Source organism: Chrysochloris asiatica, unplaced genomic scaffold, assembly GCF_000296735.1.
Source record: "Chrysochloris asiatica unplaced genomic scaffold, ChrAsi1.0 scaffold00117, whole genome shotgun sequence".
Classification (NCBI taxonomy): Eukaryota; Metazoa; Chordata; class Mammalia; order Afrosoricida; family Chrysochloridae; genus Chrysochloris; species Chrysochloris asiatica.
This window is the reverse complement of record NW_006408635.1, coordinates 6185927-6208616: the sequence shown is the minus strand read 5'-3', so window position 1 is coordinate 6208616 and position 22690 is coordinate 6185927. Positions and strand designations below refer to the sequence as shown.

The 22690-nt window shown below is 45.7% G+C and overlaps 1 protein-coding gene across 2 annotated transcripts in view; it reads right to left on the bottom strand.

The window, feature by feature from the left end:
• Positions 1-22690, bottom strand: part of ARID1B (AT rich interactive domain 1B (SWI1-like)) — a 533326-nt gene that overhangs the window by 12580 nt on the left and 498056 nt on the right. For both annotated transcript variants that reach the window (XM_006868451.1, XM_006868450.1), the window contains 6 exons: positions 21663-21766; positions 14149-14358; positions 10419-10623; positions 4839-4977; positions 4503-4675; positions 439-589 (listed from right to left, as the gene is read on the bottom strand). In XM_006868451.1, coding sequence (XP_006868513.1) covers positions 439-589; positions 4503-4675; positions 4839-4977; positions 10419-10623; positions 14149-14358; positions 21663-21766 — 982 coding nt within the window. The remainder of the gene's footprint in view (positions 1-438; positions 590-4502; positions 4676-4838; positions 4978-10418; positions 10624-14148; positions 14359-21662; positions 21767-22690) is intronic.

Below are 22690 nucleotides of genomic sequence, written 5' to 3'. Positions count from 1 at the left end.
TCAGCCCTGAGAAAGAAACTGGAAAGCTGACGAATTCTTGTGAGTTCACAGAAGGAGAAGGACCTGGAGCTTGGAACTTGCTGGTGGCACCGCTGGTATTACAGAGGGGACCTAATACTGCGACGATGTCTCTCCCAGGGACCAGACTCTGGCCTGGCCTGGCCCGGCCCAGCCTGACCCAGCCCAGCCCATCTCTTGACTTGTGCTTGTGGGTATTCGCTTACAGAACACAGCTGCACCCGAGTACCCAAGGACAAGGCCTTGCCTGTCTGGTTACGGCCTTGAACTTGTTCACCAGCAGTAACGGCCTCTGGTTAGTGACAGCAGGAAAGCCACTGTCACGATGTCACCAGAGGCATGGCTACCGGTCAGTCTCAGATGCCTGTGAGAGACAGCAGCGTTCCTCTGACATCATCTCCCCATGACCACAACACTCACCTCCGGTCGTAAGTGGCTCCGTAGGGGAACTGCTGCCGCTGGCTCATGCCCAGGTTGGACATGGCTCCTGAGGGACTCTGGTTGTACATGTCCTGCAGGCTGCTATTGGCCATCTGTCCTTGTGTTATAAAGGACTCACTACTCCCAGGCACTGCAACATTTTTAAGAAAAACAAAACAAAAACGCAAATTCCAGCATTTTCCAAAGTTAAAGGACCCAAAGATCCCTTCTAATCCGTTCTGTCGTTTCAATAATATTCCTGACAAATCACAAGTTCTCGGGCTAAGATGGGCCTGCTGGAAGGCAGAGGAGGTTGAAGACGACCCTTTGATTTCCAGGGTGTGGCCCTCCCTGCCCTGCCAAGGTGGACAGGCACACCTTGGAGGTATTGTGTGTTTGCAGGAAAGTGAGCCACATGAACCATGGTGGCTTCCCCATGCATGTGAGAGTTAGGTTTGCACTACACTGCAGTCTAGGAAGTGTGCAATAGTGTGATGAAGTTTGAAATACTGTGAGAATGATCAAAATGTGGCACAGAGATGTAAAGCAAGCACATGATGCTAGAAAAACGGAGTCGGGAGAGCTGCTTGACGCAGAGTTGCCACAAAACCTTCCATTTGTGAAACAAAAGAGAGCAGTAAAAAGAGGTCTGGCTGTATGCGCCTGGTAGCAGTTCCTTGCCTTGTCCCGAGTATGGACCGTACCTGTGGATGTGATGGGGTACTGGATCATTCCAGCACAGGGAGAAAGGGAGGCTGCCGCCATTGTAATTACGGTTACTCATCAGTTACCAAAAGGGAGATTCTCTGGGTGGGCCTGACCTAAGCACAAGAGCTCCTTAAATCTGGGTCTCGTGGTTAGAGATAGAGTAAGTCAGAGACCATCTCCTGCTCCCGTCATGTGAGAAGGCCCATGTCAAGAAGGACCAGCAGCCTCTAGGAGCTGAGGGTGTCCCCAGATGACAGGCAACAAGGAAACAGGCATCTCTTTCCTTGTGGAATCTGGTCAAATCTGACCGAGTTTGGAAGACGGCCAGGAGCCCTAGATGAGAATCAGCTCTGTGAGCGCCTGAACACAGGACCCCGCCTCTCCTTCACAGTCACGGAGAACGAATTCCTGCTGGTTTAAGCTGCTCAGTGTGTGGTTACTTGTGAAGCAGTAACATAAAAGGCTAATATGGGCCCAGATCCATTGCTTACTTGGGTCCGAGTTTAACTCTTGTCTAAAAGGAGGTCACCTGACACGGTCTCATGGGTAGTTTTTAGGAATAAAATACTGCATTTAAAGTTCATTCCTCCCCTCATAGGAAAGAGAGTGACAATCTTACCACAAACACACTCCCACCGCCTCACTCCAAAATCGGAGAAGAGAAAATTACTTGGGAGCAAGAATAGCTCCAGACGGGATGAGACACAACTATTTCTAGCTGAGGGAGAAAGCCAATTAGGTCAGAGATGCACATTCGCATCCGTTTAGAGCTTGAAGAAAGTGGGTCAGACCCAGAAACTAGCCTGTTGGCAAATTAAACCTGCTAATATAAATTTGGATTAATATATATTAGTAGGACTTTTCTTCAGCTTCTAATGGTCATTTCTGTGTTACACGAGGCAGAAGCTGACTAAAGTTCTGTGAGCTGATAAACCTGATTGGTTGATAGAGAAGTGCTAACAACAAAGTTCTGTGAGCTGATAAACCTGATTGGTTGATAGAGAAGTGCTAACAACAAAGCTGAATAGGGGTGAAAGGTGTCTGTAATGTACCTTGACATATTTCACCTTACCAGTTTCACACCAATCTGTTTGGATGACAATGTCTATTCAACACAGAGAAATGAAGGGAGCATAATTAAAGCTAGAAAGCTTAGTTCCCTAGAACGCAAATAGTTCTACAAAATGAACAGGAAAAAAAGGACATTCAAATCTTAAAAATGGGCAAACGCATATATGAACGTTCACAGAAGATGAATCCAAAAAGATGAATGACTTCACTAGCCATTTCGGAAATCCAAACTGAAATAATAAAGAGGCTTGAAAAATTCTTTTTCCCAAGCTGACTGGCAAGTACGATAAAGACTCAGAATCATTCTCTTTGAGGAAGTGAGGGGCCACGCAGTCTTACATACGATTATCGTTCAAGGTATTAAATAGGCATAACTGTGGCAACACTTATGTGGTTGCACACCTCCCAATGCCCAGACCCTGTGAAGTCCCCTTCCATGAAGACCTTGGACTTGGCCCAAGGACTCAGTGTTTTAAAAGAAATTCTTCTTATTGTTGTAAAGTGTCGTCGAGTTGGTTCTGACTCATAGTGACCCTGTATAGGGTTGCAAGGAGTGACTGGTGAGTCTGAACCACCAAATTTGTGGTTTAAAATGACCTTGTGGTCCAGTGTTTTATCCCACGGCACTCACCTACCAAACACCGAGTCAACAGATTTACATGTAGAATTCAGTGACACTGACTGCATTCTTCAAGTTGTGTAACCACCTCACCTTCTTCCTCTGAATTGTTTCTCATTAACATCAACTCACTGCCTCCTAAACTTTCCATCCTAATCTTTTTGATCCCAGCAGGCAGGTCTCTAAAAGAGCATGATGCTCAAAGCAGACGTTCTTCACTAATTAAGCTAGCCGAACAGTTTCAAGAAGACTTCAGGGGCTATTTTTGGTTTAATGTTTAAAGATTATCTCAGGGAATAGTTTGGGGCGTTCAACCAGCCTCAATAGCTCCAGAAAGGCTGGGCTCCATGAGAATTTGAAATTCTCTTCTGCGTTTCCCACCTTTTTTTATCTTTTATCAAAACATTCAGTATGGGTAGCTGGGCACCATCTAGTTCTTCTGGTCTCATTGATTGCAAAGGAGGCTTTTCATGGTACTAGATGTGATCAGAGGGGAACCTGAACAACAACTTCGACTTTTGGCCTCCTGAGCTCATCTGCTTACTGCATGTCTTGCAGGATACTTGAAAACTTTGAAAAGACAAAATGAGATCATCTTGCTTTATATAACAAATACCTACTTGAAATAGTATTATCTAGAATTTTAAACTAAGTGGTCGGTACCTCCCAGTATTTAGAGTTCTGAGTGTATTCATACTGACTTTCACTGGCCTGTAACATTGGTGGGCAGCAGGGCTTTGGGCTTTATATTTCTCTCTACCCAGAGAATGTACCAAGAAAATCTTGTGCCCCCAATATCTAAATAAAACAGAAACACAATAAGGGATCCCAGAAGTACTTCCATAAAAGTATCTCTTGCTATTTTTCAATATTTTCCCCCACTAATATACCTATCGGAGTCTTGGTGTGGCGCTGTGGGTTAATGCGCCAGACTGCAAAGCTGCCTGAACTGCAAGGTCGGCGGTTCAAGCTCACCAGCTGCTCCTTGGAAACCCTATACAGGATCGCTATGAGTCGGAACTGACTCCACGGCACACAGCCACCACCCACCAAACTACTAGTCACGCCATCTTGCTATGTCGTCCTCTCTCGGAGGGTAGGTCCCAAACTCCTCAATACCCTGAGAGAGGCGGGAAGGCCCTGGTGACACGTGGCAGTCCTCACACTTAGCACCTTCCCTCCAAAGCTGCCTCTCCCCTGGCTGGCTGTCATTCTACCACTACTGCCTCTGTCAACCAGGTTCTTCTTCTGCCCGCTGCTTCCTCCCAATAACCACTGCTCTCTGTTGTCCTCCTTCCAGCAAGCACAGTCTTTCATTCCAGATTTGTGGCCCCTATGAGGGGAGGGGTGCTGTGGGACCTGCCGGGACCTTAGCACAGAGCCTGGGACAGCGCTGGTGGCCTGAGAAGCAGCTGACTCCCCACCCAAGAACATGTTGTGCACAAATTTAAACCTCACAACACCCTTTTTCAGGCAGGGCCTGGTATCACCCCAATTTCTAGATGAGGAAGCGGGAGGCATGGAGACAGGAAGTCACTTTCTGGATCTAGTAGGTGGGGAGCTGGGACTCAAGCTGAGACCCCCAAATGTGTGTGAGGTGAACTGACTGAGGAACGGCAGAGGGAAGGGAGGCCTCTGGCCCGAGCCCCTGGAGGTGCCCGAGTACCTTTTCTCATCCCACCGAAGGGGTCCTTGTTAGGCTCGTAGGGCATCCTGCCCATCATGTCTGGCATGCTCAGGCCCTGTTGGTATGGGGCGTTCGGGGTCATGGAGTTGCGTTTGGGGAACGACGAGTCGCTGACGTCTGAGAAGGGGTCGTGCACGCTGATTGTACTGCTTCTGAAGGGATGCAACAGGAAAGGTTAAGGATGCCTCAAGAGGACCCTTGGAACACTGTGCTTGGATGATGCACCAGAGCCAATAACCATCCCAAACAAACGACAACGATCCAGCTCCCCGGGGAACACCGTTTCCTCCAGGAAAGCATGTCGTTCTCACATACCTGCCACCTTGCATCGGGGTCATCTGTCCGTGGGGGGTGGAAGCTGGAGTCGGAGGCTTCAAGTCACCCGGCACTTCTGCCATCGAGTTACTGCCAGTGGATTGTGGGGTCTGTGGACCTTGTAAGGATCCTGAGTTAGCTGACAACCAAGAGAAACGAGAAAGAAAACTGTAGGCAATACCAAGGGAGTGAGCACCTCTTTGTCTGCCGCTGAGAAAAAGGATTAAAACAGGACAGTCAAACCCAACATAGTCATTAGAGAGCCCAGCCTGTCAGACACGCAGAGCAGCTGGTGGGTACGAACTGTCAACTTTATAATCAGTCTTCCAGAGCTTTAACCACTGTTGTTTTTAAGTGCTATTGATTCCGTTCTGACTCATAGCGCCCCTGTCTAGGATTTCCGTTGAGTGGCTGGTGGGTTTGAACCGACGGCCTTGAGGTTCAAGTCAAACTTGTGGTCCAGTGCTTTATCCTGCAGTGTCACAGCCAGGACTCTTGTTATTAAGTGCCATCGAGTTAGCGACTGGTGAGCTTGGACCACCGACCTCGTGGTCAATGCATTATCCTACTGCAGTGCCCTACCAGTATTCTGGGGCCCCTTAGACAGGTCACCATCCTATTACAAATAGCAACATGCTGATAATGATGTAGTAACATTATTTATTCTTATGTTGTTTACAGTAAAAATTAGTAAAAGCTTCCCCCGCCCCCCAAAAAAAGTATTTAGTAGCACAATTCACTTATGAGCCATAAAACCCATGTCTACCTTTTGACTGGGTAATTGCTTTCCTGGGTGTTTATCCCAGGAAAATAATCGCATAAAAAGAAGTCTAGAGACAGAAATATACTCTGTGTTGTTTGTACTGGAGATAATCTACACGTCTAGGGTCGCTATGAGTCGGAACTGACTCCACGGCACACAACAACAACAACAACAAAGGGCACAAAAGATGGGATGAGGACAGTGTATCTGTGTGATGCACTACTGTGTTATCTTAGAAATAAACAAAAACAAACGAGAAAAATTAATTCTGGGTCTTCGGCAATGAGAAGCATTAGCTGCGAGCAAAGATGTAAATTAGCAATGGGCCTAACTAATGTCGCTCAACGGCTGCTCTGTGTCTGCAGGGGTCTACACTACAGGTCAGACAGCTTTGAGGTGCTTTAATGTCTGTTCCTAGAGTTTTCAGAGTTGGCTTTAACTATAGCTGGTGCGGCGCTGTGGATTAATGCACTGGACTGCAAAGTCGGTGGTTCAGGCTTACTAGTCACTCCTTGGAAACCCTATACAAGGTCGCTATGAGTGGGCACCGACTTGACGGCACTTACCAACAACAACAGTGTAGTGGGTTACACACTAGGTTGCTAGTTGCAAGATCAGCAGTTCGAATCTACCAGCCGCTCTGCAGAAGAAAGATGAGGGAGGTTTTCTGTTCCTGTGAAGATTTACGGCCTTGGAAACCTTAGGTATGGTCACTACAATTCAGAACTGACTCAACGGCACACAACCACTACTATCTACACCTAAGGAAAAAAATATGTAAGGGTTCCTGCTTTATCATCAATCAATCACAGCCACAGGCATTGGTTTCATTGATAAATTAATTAAATATTTATGGACAAAATAATGTGCCTACTATAGTCCAGCATCTTTTCTATGCCTCTAGACAAAAATCCCTGCCCCCCTGGAGTTTACAATACACTACATCCCGCCTAGAGGGCTGGACCGGCTGCTGGTAAGCAGTATCGTTTCATTTCATAGTCAGCGTTCCTATCATATAACATTCCCCAGGCTTGCTACAACTGCCATTGTTCCCACTGTGTTTTAGAGGAAATGAGGTTAAACAAATCAGAAGAGTGCGCCAGGCAGGAGTCAGAGGCTGGCCTGAACAGATCCCATCCACAGAGGGCTGCAGCTGTGAAATCCGGTCTGGCCACTCCCAGACCCAGGGCGGTTTAGGGATACCCTCAGAGATGCTGGAAAGATGAACACTGAAGGCAGAGACCTTTGAGAAAAACATATCCTCTCATGCTTAGAAACGAAATTGTGGCAAAACCCTTAGAATGAAAATTAAAAGAAAGTGGTAAAGACAGCATAAAGGAGAACCCTGCTGACCGGACTCCCCAGGCTTCCAGATTCCTACACTGCCAGGGACCCCACCACAGGGCCCCATTTCCCTGGAGGTCTGGCTCCCTAGCTGGGGGTTCAGGAAGAGCCTCGTTTACAGCTAATGAAAACAATGGAAAAGGCCACCCTCCTGCTAGTGTTTTCCTCTCCTTTCAGGGAAAAATACTACTGCAGCCTCTGGAAAGTCCATTCAGAGGCTTAGCTGGGACACCCCAGAGCCAACAATGGGAGGGTCCCGAGGCTTTAGAAGGGCAGCCAGCCTCCTCGCTGGACCTGGTGTCCAGGCAGGACATGACCTCAGGCCCCAGTGCCTAAAGGTTGGTTCCCAGGCACCTCTGTTGACAACTTGATCCCCGTTCTCAGTTCTACGTCTCTGTGACATCACCTGTCAGGGAATACTAGAAACTCTGCCAGCCACCCGCCGGCAAAGATGGATGGGTTTTGCTTAGGGAGGCATTCATTGGATGTCCCACCCCCACCCGGGCCTGCTCACCCCACTGCCCCAGGAAGGACCCAGGAGTCCAGGCAAAGACCTCCACAGACCTTACAGGTTTATGGTACGGAGATCCCCATAGCCAGATGCAGACCCTGACAGATGCAGACCACACCCCAAGGCAACAATCAGGAGCTGGGGGTGGGGGGTGTTACAGCTCCCTGACAGGCACAGAATTTAATTTTAGACTCACATGGAAAAACAAAACAAAACAAAACGGTGCCAACCAAACCAACCCACCAGCCCAGCCACACAGCCTTCTGAGCTGAGGCTCTCGAGCAACTGTCTTCCGGCAATCCAAGTAACACCGTGCGCATGGGGGTGTGCTCCGGCACTGCACTGACATCCTGGTGATGACAGGAAGTTTGACTTCCACGACTTCCTGGTTCATTAGATTGGTGCTCCCTTTGGACAATTGTTAAGAATGGACTGTCACACTCACAGGGACACCAAGTGTGCCCAATGAAACTGTTCCATAAGGTTCTCAAGGTTGCGACCTGGGTAGAAACACATTGCTAGACCTTCTGCCCCAGGTGCCTCTAGGTAGGTCTGCACACCACGCTTTCTGTTGGTCACCAAGTGCTTAACTGTTTGTGCCACCAGGGACTCCAGAGTCCTATTGTTGTTGTTAAGTGCTACTGAATCGATTCTGACTCATATCGACCCTGTATAGGACTTCCAAGGATCAGCTGGTGGGTTTGAACTGCCGACTTTGTGGTTAGCAGTCCAGTGCTGATCCTGCAGGGCCACAACAGGAGGACAGATTGTACTGTTGTTACGTGCTGTCGAGTCAGTTTCAACTCATAGTGACACTATACAGGGTTCCCAAGGAGTGGCTGGTGAGCTTGAAGGCCCGACCTTGTGACTCAAACCGACTGCAGTCCAGCGCATTAACCCGCAGTGCCACCCCAGGACTCCAGATTCCTATTTGCCAAACCCAAACTGGGATCCAGTGTTTGACTTAGTACACTCTTAGATACAGCCATGGGACTTAGTTGATTTGCAGCAACTGCTGAAAACAAATGAAGACGTGAGACTGCAGGGTAAGCACTTGACCGTAACGTTGGTTTGACTGCAAGGCTGGTGGTTCAGACCCACCACCTGCAACTCAGAAACTCTATACAGGGTTGCTATGAGTCGGAACTAACTCAATAGCACTTAATAACAACAACAACAACAACAGAATGTTCCTCAGGAATCTTTTGCTTTAGCTTGCTCATACGTGCCTGTGAAGAACAAACTAAAACAATGGTCTCTTTAAGAGCTCTGCTAGCGTAGTGGTGACGAATCGGGCTGCGAACCGCAAGGTCAGCAGTTCAAAACTACCAGCCGCTCCGCCGGAGAAAGATGAGGCTTTCTGCTCCCGTAAAGATTTACAGCCTTGGAAACCCTGTTCAGGGTCGCTATGGGTCAGAACCGACTCGACGGCACTTAACACAACAACAATGGTCTCTTTGGAAAAACTGACTTCAAATGATAGAAATTTCTGCTTAAAGTTAAGTTTTTGAAAGTAGTGTTACATTTACCAGCGGTGAAAGGGTGGAGGAGATGGGGAGAGACTGCTTAGAGGGTGCTGAGCTCCAGTTCCGGGTGACGGGAAATTGGGAAGGGGACAATAGTGACTGTTACACAACATGGCGGACATAATGCATGTCACTGAACTGTACCCCAAAATGGTTGAAACAGCAAAATGCTTTGTTACCGATATTTTCACTACAATAAAAAACAAGACCCCGATGAAGCAAATGATGGCTGGGTATCATTTTTTTCCTTCGATGAGAATAATAATGCTTCCTTGACGGTCGCCATGGAATGAGAGAAGCCCCTGACTCATGGGATGTTTGATGATGGAAGCAACATCCCAGTAGCCCAGCCATGTGTCCTTCTGAGCTTCAGACAATCACACTGGCCCCGTGCCCATGGAGGACATGGTCTCGCTATGGCTGGATATCATGACAACATCATGAACAGGAAGTTGGACTTCTACCACTTCCTGTTTCCCAGGACCTGGACTCCATTTGGACTATCAGAGGTGTATCTACAATCCCAGCTCTTTTGTACAGTTAAAATGGTAACGTTGTTATAAAAACTGTTTTAAAAAAAGGGAAAGGGGGAAAAAAAGAGCTGACTGGTAGAAGAAGAGGCCCCATTTCAGAAATGGAGTCCCTGGATAGGGCAAATAGTTAACAGGCTCCGCTGCTAACTGAACTACAGAAGAAAGGGCTGGCGATCTACTTCTGAAAATCCAGCCATTGCAAACCCTAAGGAGCACAATTTTACTCTGACACACACGGCACTGCTAAGAATTGGAGACAACTCAGCGGCAACTGGTTTCAGAAACAGTGTTTAACAGACATCTGTCATGACATTTTGTTGAACTCCCTTCCTCAAGTGAGAACTTGAACACCAAACTACGTTCCGGTTTCATTTTCCTAAGGGCACATATGCTTGTCGGACAGGCAGAGCTGTCTCAAGCTCGCTGTCTACCCTGCTGGGATGCATTTTCCAGTTGCACTGCAGTATTCCAAGTATTAGTTAGAAGGGATATTTATTTTGTAAGTGTTGCTAATTACCATCTAGTCAGTTCTGACTCACAGACACCCTCTAGATGGCTCCCAAGGAGTGGCTGGTGGGTTTGAACTGCCGACCTTGCAACTAGCAGTGTAGTACTTATCCTCCATCACCACACCAGGAGTCCTTCGTAGAGTTAGAGGAAGAATTTTAAAACACTTGTGTAGGGAATAAAGCCACAGAACTTTCTTTTGAGTTAATTTTAAGGTAAAGCAAAGGAATGGTGACTGCAAAGTGGTATTCTCACTTAATTGCTGCCAATGTAGATTGAGTTAAGTAATAATAATAATAAATAAAAACAATACAAAAATAGTAGTTGTGCTACTATAATGTCCAGCCCAGAGCCTGGGTGGTTGGACGAGCACGCCGCTGCAGTTCCCCCACTCACCAGGAGAGGGCGGCTGGAGCTTGGGCTGCTTCTTGGTGTCCCCGGTGCTGAAGACCTCAGGCGGCGGCTCCTCCCCTCTCTCGATCTTGCACTCGAAGGCAAACAGGTACTGGATGTACTGCTTTTTCAGTGAGCTGGCTGCGCTGCTCGAAGTGCCAACATTGAGGTTGGTTGCCAGCTCACGCCACTTCTTGTTTTTATTAACCTGGCAAGAAAAATGGCAGGATCATTGGTTTGCAGCAAAATGGCTTGTTTAAGCCAGGAGACAAAACAGAGAGGAAAACACTTAATGTCTTGAGGTTGACTTTTTTTATTTGCCTGTTGTAACTTATGGGCATGGTTCCCACCCCGTAGCACACAGACAGCATTTACAGGGAGAAGCCATAGAAGGAAGCTGCCTGGCTCGGGGGCTGGGGTCCTGGTCACCATTCATCTCACCTTTAGTTCAAAAAGAAAAGAAAGAAGAGGCATCTACAAGTGAATTTGAGCAGGGCAGAGTGCTGTGGACATTGAAGATCCCTGCGGGACTGAGCCTGGAGCACCTGGGTGTGTCCTGCATGCCAGGGGTCCTGGTGGGGAGGGAGCATAATGTGGAGTCAAGAAGACCCAGCCTTGGCCCAACAGCCAGACTCTAGACCCCGCTAGCTGCGCTCCCTGTGGTCTGCTGATGGACTGAGCACCCACACTCCTTCCTGCCACCCAAGGGGTGTCTTGCTTAGACTGGCTGGGAGATGAGGAAATCACAAAGGAAGACACCCTGATTTTAGGCCTTCGTTTCCCCTTTGGGTTACTGCTTGGGAATGGTTGTTGTTAAGTGCAATCGAGTGGGTTCCAATCATAGGGATCTTTTACAGGGTTTCCCAGCCATTAAACCTTTGCAGAAGCAGAAAGCCGCATCTCCCATGGAGCGGCTGGTGGGATCAAACTGTGGACCTTGTGGTTGGCAGTCAGTACTTATATAGTATGGAAGGTCAATGACACCAGTGGAACATGGAGGTCGGTGAAGGGCTTGGGGAACACGCTGTGTGCTGACATCCCATGCTGAGTAGCAGGGGGAAAGGTGTTGGTGGTTTTTAAGAAAACACTGACTTTTTGATGTCTATTTACGTTGTACTTTTTGTTGTGACGTGCCGTGGAGTCGGTTCCAACTCATAGTGACCCTGTACAGGGTTTCCAAGGCTGTAAATCTTTACAAGAGCAGAAAGCCTCATTTTTCAAAGCACTGATTGCTCTTACACATGCCCGATACCGATCTACTCTCTTGGGATAGAATGCATGGCTGTAGACATGAGGCCTACGGTGGCTTCGGGTGGGAGGCCAGCAATTCCCCATGGCACCACCAGCCACATGCCCCCAACCCTCCTTAGCAGCCAGCAGGGTTCTCCATTTGCTGACCCCACATGCTCATGCACATTCCTGACACAGTCACAGTCAGTCAGCAATAGCCACATGGAACGTTCTACAAAGTCCGAGAGTCTGGGAATGGGGTGGGAGGTGACGGGTGTCTGGTGTTTGGGGCAGAGGTGAGGGTGCCTGGGGGGTGAGGGAGGGGTGAAGGTGTCTGGGGTGAGGGTATCTGAGGTGAGAGAGAGGTGAGGGTGTCTGGAGGGAGTCTGGGGTCAGAGGGAGGGGTAAGGGTGTCTGGGGGCAGAGAGAGGGGTGTATAATGATCTCTCCTTTCCTTGTCCATTTGCTTGGCCTCACACAATTTGTAGCAGAAGGAGCGTCCACACAAACTGTCTCCCAGGCAGCTCTCTCTTCGGCAGTGGGGCTGACCGTAGAGAGCAAGGCAAGAACAAAGAGGTTCCTGGTCTCCCGGTGTCCCACATGGCATGAGGCCAGGGCAGCCTTGGTGAGTGTGGATAGAGGAGCGGTCCTTGTCTGTAGCCACAGACGTTCCACCTGGGCCCAGGTGTGTTGCTGGACTGATACTAACATCACCTGGGTCCAGAAAGGGGAGGGGCCCAGGTGATGACCACTTTAACCCTCTCATGGAGATAGGGTCCACCTGCATCTTCCACCTCTAGGGTTTAGTGGGAAACGCTTATCCCACTCTTTGTGTGTGTCACCATTTGGTGGAGGTTGTGTAACTGTGTAAATTTGAAGAACTGGGCCTTATCCTACGAACTCCAGCATCAGAGATTCTTGGGACATATGTATCCCACTAATTCATCAAAATCCATATTACCTCAAAAAAAGTTTTTTCCTCCATTTCATTCAAAATGTCCTCCATTACTGGAAACACTGGTTACAACAAAAAAATGAAAGCAGAAGATAATTGTTGTCTTGGGAAGGTTAAGACTCTCTAGTCATTTCTACTGTCTCACTAGGCTTTAAGAACAGCTAGGAGGCCTGGGGTGGCGCTGTGGGCTAATGAGCCAGACTGCAAAGCCATTTGAACTGCAAGGTTGGTGGTTCAAGCTGCTCCTCTGAAACCTTACACAGGGTCGCTGTGGGTCGGAATCGACTTGATGGCACTTAACAGGAAGTATGGGGTAAGACCAGGGGTGGAGTGCTCAATCTGAAAGGTAATCACAGGCTTACTGGTGCGTACTTACTCATCTGTCGGGAATCATTTCACATGGATTTCAACACAGATGTGGTGAAGAACGTGTGAAACTACACATTAATAAGCACACAGAAGTAAGCCCATGTTTACCTTGCATACTGGGTACTTTGTTCCTGTCAGGGATGGTGAATTTGAAAAGAGGCTTTCGTTCAATAGGAAGCTGCTGTGGGGTTGGGTGAGAGATGGATGTCAGTCAGACCTAGAGGCAGAATCCCTGATGTGGTGAAAAACATGTGAAACTGCCCACTACAGATTAGTAAATAGCACACGTAAGCCTGTACTTACCTTGGTCACTGAGGAAGCTGACATTGGGAAAGAGCACACGTTTTCATATCAGGCACACACACCTGGCTTCCCCCCTAGCCCTGAGTGATGGTCCACAATCCTGCAACCCGAGATTGTCCTCAGCTGTTCTGTGGGGCCAGTGACCCTGGAATCTTAGGGGCATTTAGACAGACAAGCAGTGACAGGCACAGAGCCTGGCATACATTCCCTGTCCCCATGACAGGACATGTCCATACACATTCAACTAAAGCCCAACTCCTGACATGCCACTGTAGCATCAGCACTGGACTGTGAACCACAAAGTCAGCAGTTCAAATCCACCAGGGAAACACTACGCAGGGTCTCTACGAGTAGGAGCCGACTCCACGGCATTTCACAACAACAAGGCTGTAAGCTTTGAGAAGGCACCCCCTTCTCAGAGTCAGACAAGCTAAGGCTGGCACTCCTGAAATTTCGGTCCCTAGTCCCCTCTCCTGCCCCACATATCCTAGCCCTGCAACACTGATGTCTTCTCCTCATGGACCTGGTTTTAGAAGTACGACTCAATGTTCTGAGGAGGGGACCAGTGAATATGATTTATATCTGAGCTAGATAATCAACTCAGTCATTTTCAAAGCATTTCTGAACTCCTGGACAACTAACTCCACAAAATCCTGGCACAGTTATGTTCATGACGTAGGTCTTCATGAACGACCTACCAAGATTATTTTGAGTTGCGGGCAGCGGCAGGACTCCCAGGTACCCCCTGCCCCAGTATACAGACCTGTTCAGTGTCTTCTTTGTGAGAAAACCATGGCGTTCACATATTCAAAGGAAGCCACGGTAAGAACATACATCTACTGTCAGCACACTGATTGCATGCTCACTCGTTCTTACCTGGGCCAAGCCGCCGATCTCTTTGACGCACACGTAGAGTCGGAACAAGTCCAAGGGCTTCTTGCCCACCGCAGGCAGACTGGAGACAGGGGAGCCTCTCTCTTCCATGAAAGTGAGGTATCGGTCCACCCACAGCTTCCTCTCTGGCTCATTCCCCAACTCATACACTTTTGTGATCTTGTCCCCAGTGGTGGTGGATGAACTGGACTTCTAAGGGTCCGGGAGGAGCATTTGGATATGGATGAACAGAGGGCCAGGGAAGAAGGTGAGGGAAAAGCAATGAAACAGCAAATCCAAAAAGACACGAAACTTAACAACGTCCACCCTCCCAGAACACTTAGGAATGAAGGCTACTAGTTCAGGCACAAGCAATACATCTCCTTAGTTAAAAATTTACTTTGACTTTAAATAAAGGGCCCACACTCCCCCTTTTATACACTTCAAAAACAAAAATGGAGAAACCCAAACCTTTTTTTTAAATTTTACTGTTCTAAGCATTGAATCTCAGAAGGCAAGTTTCCAAAGATGCTTCACGTCATTTTAAAAATAAAAGGGTGCTCTCCCCCATAGAATTCTCACAGGGGAGGCAAAAACACCCCCCAAATTCACAAAATATCAGAACCCCAACAACATGGGTGCCTACTTCTCTTTGTCTAAACCTAGGTGACTACCGTGTGTCTCCCATTGAATTTCCAGATGACACGGAGGAGCAACCCCTAAGGCTTGATAAAAACTAAGTGAGGTCACCCATCACAGAAGCCAGAGGTGTGGGCTCCATGCTGGTTTGGGGACATTAAAAATTAATGGGCAACTGAAGTGTTGGCACTGAATCTTGACACCCAACTTCTCCCTACATTTAAGATTCTTGAACTTCTCTGTCAAAGGGACGATTCCGTAATTAACACATTTCTCAAGCAACTGTGTTTTTAATAGTCAAACAGTGTTGCTATTTCATATTCCCAGAATATTTAAGGATAAACATATACACTGGCCTTCAAGGAGACCTGGTGGCACAGTGGGTTAAGCGTTAGCCTACTAATTGAAAGGTTGGTGGTTCAGTCCCAGCAGTACTCGTTGGAAGATGAGGCAGTCTGCTTCAGTAAGGATTTACAGAGAAATCCTGTTTGTGGAGTCCTACGCTGGCCTATGGGTGCGCCAGGAGCTGGAAATTGACTTGGCAGGTGGGTTTGGTTTGGTTTTTATTCATGAGTAATTATTGTGTAGTTTATATTGATGTTCTAATTCTTGGTCTTTTATGGGTCTATTTACACCTTTATGTAGAGTTCTAAAATGCCACCCGCCGCTATTTCTATATACATGAAGTACACCTACTGGGCAGGGAACGCTATTAGCCCTAAATACTGTATTTTTTCTCCCTTTCTCTTTTTATCTTGCGTATGTGACAATATTTATCTATCTGGAATGTCTGCAGTTTCAGGGCTATTGTGCACAATGACTTCTCAATAAAGAATTCCTGGGAGCAACACAATTCACTTCATTCACATACATTTTTACATTGGCAATTGTTGTCAAGTGACACTCAGTTGTTTTCGACTCCTGGTGATCCTCTGTAAGGTGTCCAAGGAGCAGCTGGTGGGTTTGAAGCCCTAATCTGTGGTTAGCAGTCCAGTGCTTATCCGACAGGGCCACATCAGGACTCCAGTATCTGAGACTGAGGTCTTTTGAACTCTTTTCATTATAATTGCGATTAAAATCATTTTCAATGTATTGTTTTTTTTTTCTCCTTTTGGTTAAATATGATTGCCACTGAGATATTACACCTTGTTTGACAAAAGGGTCTCCAGGAACAGCCAAGCCCATGTCTGAGGACGAGACAGGTTGAGCTGTGAGGTGGCAGCTCTCCATGAGGGGTGTGTGAAGGGTCTTTTCAACAGAGATTTGACACCTCAGCTCTAGAATTATTGAGGCTTCAGATCTTATCAAATATTATGGTGGTTAATTTTCTGTGTTGCCTTGGTTAGGGTGTGGAGTCCACTAGTCTGGTCAAACACAGTCTAGTGGCTCTTACGATGTTGCTACTTGTGATTAAATCAGGTGGTCTCAAGCAGGTCACCTTTCATAATGTGGGTGGGCCCTCCTGAAGAACTATAAACAGACTTCTTGCCCAAACTCCTTCTCTCTTCATTCCTCCTGGTCTCTGACCTATTCCATTTTGGGACACTTCGCTGCAGGAATCTCTAAGTCTGTCACCTGACCTACAGATTTTGGGCCAGCCCTCACAATTTCGTGAGCCAATTCTTTAAAATCAATCTTTCTCTCTGTGTAGATAATCTCCTAATCCTGCTTCTCTAGAGAACGCCAAGATAAACATAAAAAACTGGGTAATGATCGGTGTGTATGAAAAGATAAAAAATAGTGTGACCTTTTAGAATTTACTTCAGTTCTGAAGTAAAACTGTAAATCCCCTGAAAATTAGTTTAGACAAGTATACTTATTTGTTATACACACATTAACATAAACATGTCTGTATATCCCTACTAAAACTGTATAAAGCATTTTACATGCAAGTGATGCATTAAAAATTTATTTTCTAAACTTTTACTTTTATAACCAAAGAATACCTGAATATGGAAGGAAAGTGTCCTAACATACTTTTGTACCAGATTCTCATACATTTAAAAATATTTTTCCATCATTAAGCGAGTATTAGGAATTTTTTAAATGTCCATACTAAGCTTTTTTTTTTTTTTTTTTTTCCCCTTTTGGGCTATACACCACAAAAAAAAAGTCTGTTTTTCAAAAATGAAAATTTGAAATACTAAGAATGCAAAGGGAAAAAATTAATAAAATTACACTTTTAAAAAGTTTCCTCTTGCATCTCACTTGTGAAAAATTGAGAAGTAAACGTTTGAGATTTGGCTTAAACAGAAGAGGAATATAAGCAATGATTTTCAACTTAAAATCGGACTCACTCTCCCAGCATCCTAAGTACTGTTTCTGGTCATGGATGGAGTTTCTGGAGACGAGTTCATAATGAGTCTAGCACCGAGCCTGAGGGAACCTTACCTCTGCCTTACAAAAGGAGCAGATTTCTGTTAATCTGAAGCAGGCGTAATAGTTATGACATCTTGTTATCTTTATGTTTTAGCTTTTCTTGCTTTTTTTGGTAAATGACCTTAGATTCAAAAAACTTGTGTGTCTCAACTGGCTCTTTTAAAATCAGGACATTTTAAACTATTTTTTACTAGAATAGCTTTAATGTTTCATAATTTTTAGATTGTCTAAAAAACATTTTTGTGGCACTAAAATGTAGGAAAAGTTATCTATATGTCAATTACCGGCTCCCATTCTGTGTAGTCTTTGAAAAGCACCCCACCCCCAATATTAGCTGCCTAATCTGAATCAACAGAGTCCTGGGGTGGCGCTGTGGGCTAATGCGTCAGACTGCAAAGTTGTTTGAACTGTAAGGTTGGTGGTTCAAGCTCACCAGCTGTTCCTTGGAAACCCTATAAAAGGGTCACTATGGGTCGGAATCGACTCGACAGCACTTAACAACAACAACAATCTGAATCGGCCGTTATCTGTTTCACGTTACACAGGAACACATGTGAACGAGTACACATTTTGCGTGCAATTGTGTTAGTCTCCTATCCACTTCTGTGTCTGGGCGGCTGATTCTTCTGTGAGTGAGGCGCAAGTGGACGAGAAGGCAGCGAAGGTCTGGGAACATCCAGATGAGACTCACGACTGACTCAAACATCCTCGGGAAAGAGCTCAAATGAGTCACGCTCACGTGACAGCATGCCCAGTGAGACGGGAGCGTGTCCACTGACAGCACTTCTCATTTTGACCCCAACCTTCAGGTCTATTTTACTGATTACTAGTTATGACTGGGTGCCTATCTCAACAGAGAAACATTATAAACAAAACCGTTAACATCACAGACTTCATCATTCTTCCCAATGCCTTTTTTGCTCACAGACATTAGATCAATGTCATTATAATATTCTCCATACACTGACAATGGACAAGCCAACAGAACCTTCCACAAAAGGGTCACTTTCTCCAGGGCACTAAGGCTGACCCTGTATCTACAGCGTCGGGTGTTGTCAACTGCTCTGAAACCCTCACTGTCTTTGTGGAGGCAAGAAAACGGAATGGAAACTGATGACACATGACAACCAGACATTATTATGGCTCCACAAATGCTGTCCTTGTGTATGATTTCATTAAGTCTCTAAGCACATTTTCCCTCCAGTTCTTTCAGGGTAGATTTACATCTCAGCCGTCTTTACCATATGCCTGGTGATATGTGTATATGCAAATGTTTCATTTTATTTTGGAGTGTTTTGTAACAAAACAAAGTTGGTCTCTGATACACAAAGTGTGGAATGTCTTCAGATTTTAGTCCATTTCAGGCCTGCTGTTACAAAGGCTTGATTAAGGAAACTGTGAAGAGCAAGTCTAAGTGTCAAATTCAAGTTGTAGCTCAGAAGGAGCAGCTGAATGCTTCTGAGGTGCATAGATTTGTGGTGTTTTGGTGGAAGGGATCATCTGAGGCCCTTTCATTTACAGTCGCTTTGGTCCCCCTCTTCATTAGTACCTCATTCCAAAGAAAGGCCGCTTTCTCAGAGCAGGGCAGTAGCTTAGCATTTTCTGCTACTATTAAAGCTCCTTTAGTCTTTATCTACTACCTCGTAAGATGGACTTTGCCTCAAAGTTCTTAAACAGAGAACCACTTACACGGAGCGTTTATGTAAAGAGAAATATTTAGGAAAAATGTAGTGTACAATTTCAAGTATGATTGTACTGTTGTTTTTAAGTGCCATCGAGTTGGTTCTGACTCGCAGTGTTTCCAAAGAGCAGTTGGTGGGTTTGAACTGCCAACCGTGGTTTGCAGTCCAGTGCTTTTTTTCCCTTAAATTTAAGTAGCAAATGGGATTTTTGATCATTGGTTTGATAATCTGTGACAGGGTGGCTGGTAAGTGAAAAATATAGTATCTCAATCACTTTAGGATTCAGCAATCAGCCAGGTGGAGTTTTTAAACATATACTCTTTTAAACAAAATCAATCACTATTAATGACTACCTTAAGGTTTTTCAACCTCTGAAATTCTCTCTCTGAGCCAACGAAAGTGTTTGAATGCAAACAAAAGTTCTACCTGTGAGTCTGAAAGTATTGCTGACCCATAAATGCTTTTCCAATGATTAGGAAGAAAAAAAAAGACAACCCTATAAAATCAGGGTAGGTTATGGAACAAGAAGCACAATGTTGGCTGCCTTCTGAGACTCAACACCACTGGCAGGAAGACACCAAAATTCAAGAGGTGCATGAGCACGCCTTTCTTAATAGTTCTGCTGAACCCACGTGGGGAGTGGTTTACATTTGACATTTCATCTCAGTTGTTGCAAAAGTGAAACATTTGTCTACAGAGAAGGTATATGGATGCCTCCCCCTCATCCTCTGAAAAGGAAGATGCTGGTTAAGGCTAGTACTCTGAGCGAATTTTACAACCATTTACTGGTACAACCAACTCTTCAAGCCTTCAGCTCTCTGTCTAAATCAGTTCATGAATAATTAATAGCAGCCTCCTTTCTGGGTTTGTTGCCAGAATTCGCATAGTCAGGTTCATCTTCCCTGAGCTGTGCTCCCAATGCCTCATCTTACAAAAATTAGGGTGTTAATTAAGCCTTCTTGGCAAGTAATTGCATGTTAAGGCTCTTGGGTTTTTTTTTTTAAAGATCTTTTGATACCCTATATGAACGTAAAATAAAGGTTACTAAAGAAACATTACTTTCTTTTTTTATGGCACAGAATTAATTTCCTTAGTAGGTTTAAAAGGAAAAAAAAAGGGGGGGGGCAGTTTTCCAGTCAGAACACTAAGGCTAAAAATAAAAATTCTTTATACTTATGTCGCCACTTAAAAATATATAGACATTCATGCTTAATTTTAAGATAATCAGTTAGACTGGGCAGGATACAACTTTTCTCTCAAGTGATTTTCATATAGGTACAGCTACACAAAATTTGATCTAAAGTAGCATTCTATTCTCATGCATGAACACTTTCTACAGTTTTTTTGGGGGTAATTTCAGACAAATGGATTGAAGCACAGCAGGGCTGATGTTACGCTAAACTGCGCCCCGATTGTCATACTGATATTTCCAGGGAAGTTCTAAAATCAGATGCTTCAGTCAGAACTGCCCATGACAAGAATTAGTTCAGGGGCTCAACTTAGCCTTTCCCCAAGGGCTGCTATTAGCTCCCATGCACACGGAGAAGGAATCCGTTCTTCCGATCTTTACTGAGCACTCAAAGGATCAGACAGAGAATCAAAGTCACCTGTGTGATGGTGTTTGAACCCTACGCATGCTCCGTGGAGAGGTACCGTTCCATTCCCAGAAGTCAACCCTCGAGGGTACACGCAAACGTTACTCATTTCGTGTCTAGTCTTGTCATAAAGACAGACAACCCTCTCACGGACAGAATGAAGGAAAAGTCTTATCAAACACACCAACGAGCAAGCATTAAAGTAGAATTCATTCATTACCAGAAAACAAAAACAAAACAACCCCAAAATCCAAAACGAAACAAAAAAACAAAACAACCAACAACCAAAAAAAAAACAAAACAAAAAAAAACCCAGAGCCACTTACAGGGCTTGAAGGAGTCTTTGGCCAGCCTGGGCTGCTAATGCTATCGCTTTCATCTCCGTGAAATGAGGAGATGCTAGCAGAGCTGGGGGACATTGGGGAAGGGACTGGCAGGTTGCCTGGGGTTGGGGGCTGAGAGATACCCTGAGAGCTGTAGCTATCCTGTGGTAGAGGAATAAAAAAAAAAAAAAAAAAAGACAAAGGTAGGGCAAACTTTATTTAAAATAACAAAAAGCACATCCAGTTTAACAGACGAATTTTTCATATATTATATATATAAAAGACATGTACAAACCCACAAACAAACATACACATATAAAGGTATTAAAACAACATTCTTCATTAGTAGAATTTGGTCAGTTTGCTGGATGCTGGAGAAAAGCACTGTGCAACCGTGCTTATTTCAAGCTTACATGGATGCTAAGCATGGGTTACCCCTTATGAAAGAAAGAAAGAAAAGGAAAAAAAATAAAAAAATAAAAAGCTGTTCACCTTATTTATCAAATAAGGCAGGAAAGCAAAATATTAAGTATGTTGTTGCGGAGGCGGCCAAAACAGGAAGCTATAAACTGAGGCAGAGAATGGCTGAAAGTGTCAAAACCAAGCAAGACCCCTTACCTGTCCCCACCCCCGAAGCACATTTCTCCGGTTGGCCTCTTCCTTCCGCCCCTCTCCCCCCACCAGAAGTTCAATGCCGTGAGAACTAGTAACTTTCAGCTCCACACCATGACGGGGGTGGGGAAAGAAAAGGAGACTACGGAACACGGTGCAAGGAATGAAGGCATGCAGAGGAGGAGAAACCAAAGGAAAGGAGAGAAGACAGTGCCGGCCAACACCAGTTGGGGCGGAGACAGCAGCTACTGGCTGGCGGCCCAACACCACATGCTCAGGGGAAGTACCTTTGACTTGCTCTCCGGCTGGGAGGGCCCTTCTTCTTTGCCGTCGGTTTTGAGGGGCAATTTGGACTCACCGGGAGACATCATATCTGCAAGACCCATAGATGCTAATCGGAAACAGGAGAAAGAGTGGGGGATTATACACGTGCTTGCCCGCCTGTGTTCTCACTACTAGAAGTTACCGGGTGAAGGAAGGAATGGAAACAGGATTCATTTCTGAAATCTCAACACCATTGCATTTGGGCTATCCTTTCTCTTCTTAAAAAAAAAGAAAAAAAAAAAAATCATTCTAGGTACAGGCATACCTAGCTTTACTGAGTGTCGAAGACATTGTTGTTAGATGCCACCGAGTTGGTACCGACTCACAGTGACCCCTATGCACAACAGAACGAAACACTGCCCGATCCTGGGCCAACCTCACAATTGTTGTCACGCTTGAGCCCACTGAAGCTGCCACTTTCGCATTTTGAGTGCCTTCCAACCTGAGGGGCTCATTTTCTGGCACTATATCTGAGTGTTTCCCTGCTCTTCATAAGGTTTTCAGTGACTAAAGATTCGGAAGTAGTTCGTCACTCCTTCTTCCTAGTCTGTCTTCGTCTGGAAGCTCATCTGAAACCTGTCCACCCTGGGTGACCCTGCTGGTATTTAAAATACCTGTGGCATAGCTTCCAGAATCACAGCAACTGAGAAGTCAGAAGGCATGGCAGCCCTGTCATTGAGCAAGTCTATAGGCGCCGTTTTGGGTCTGTGTGTCACATTTTGGTCATGCTGCTCACACTATTTCATAGTGCTATTTATTGTATACTTAATAGACAAGAGTATAGTGTAAACCCAACTATTATATGCACTGGGAAACCAAAATATTTATGTGCCTTGTTTCATTGTGGGAGGGGGTGGTGGCGAAGGGGAGAGTCTGGAACTGAACCCGTAATGTCTCATAGGTATGCCTGTACTCAAGATCCAAACCACTTAAGGTCAATTTACAGCAACATTGTTTTTCCATAGTTACTACAGCTTTGAGACAGGCGCTC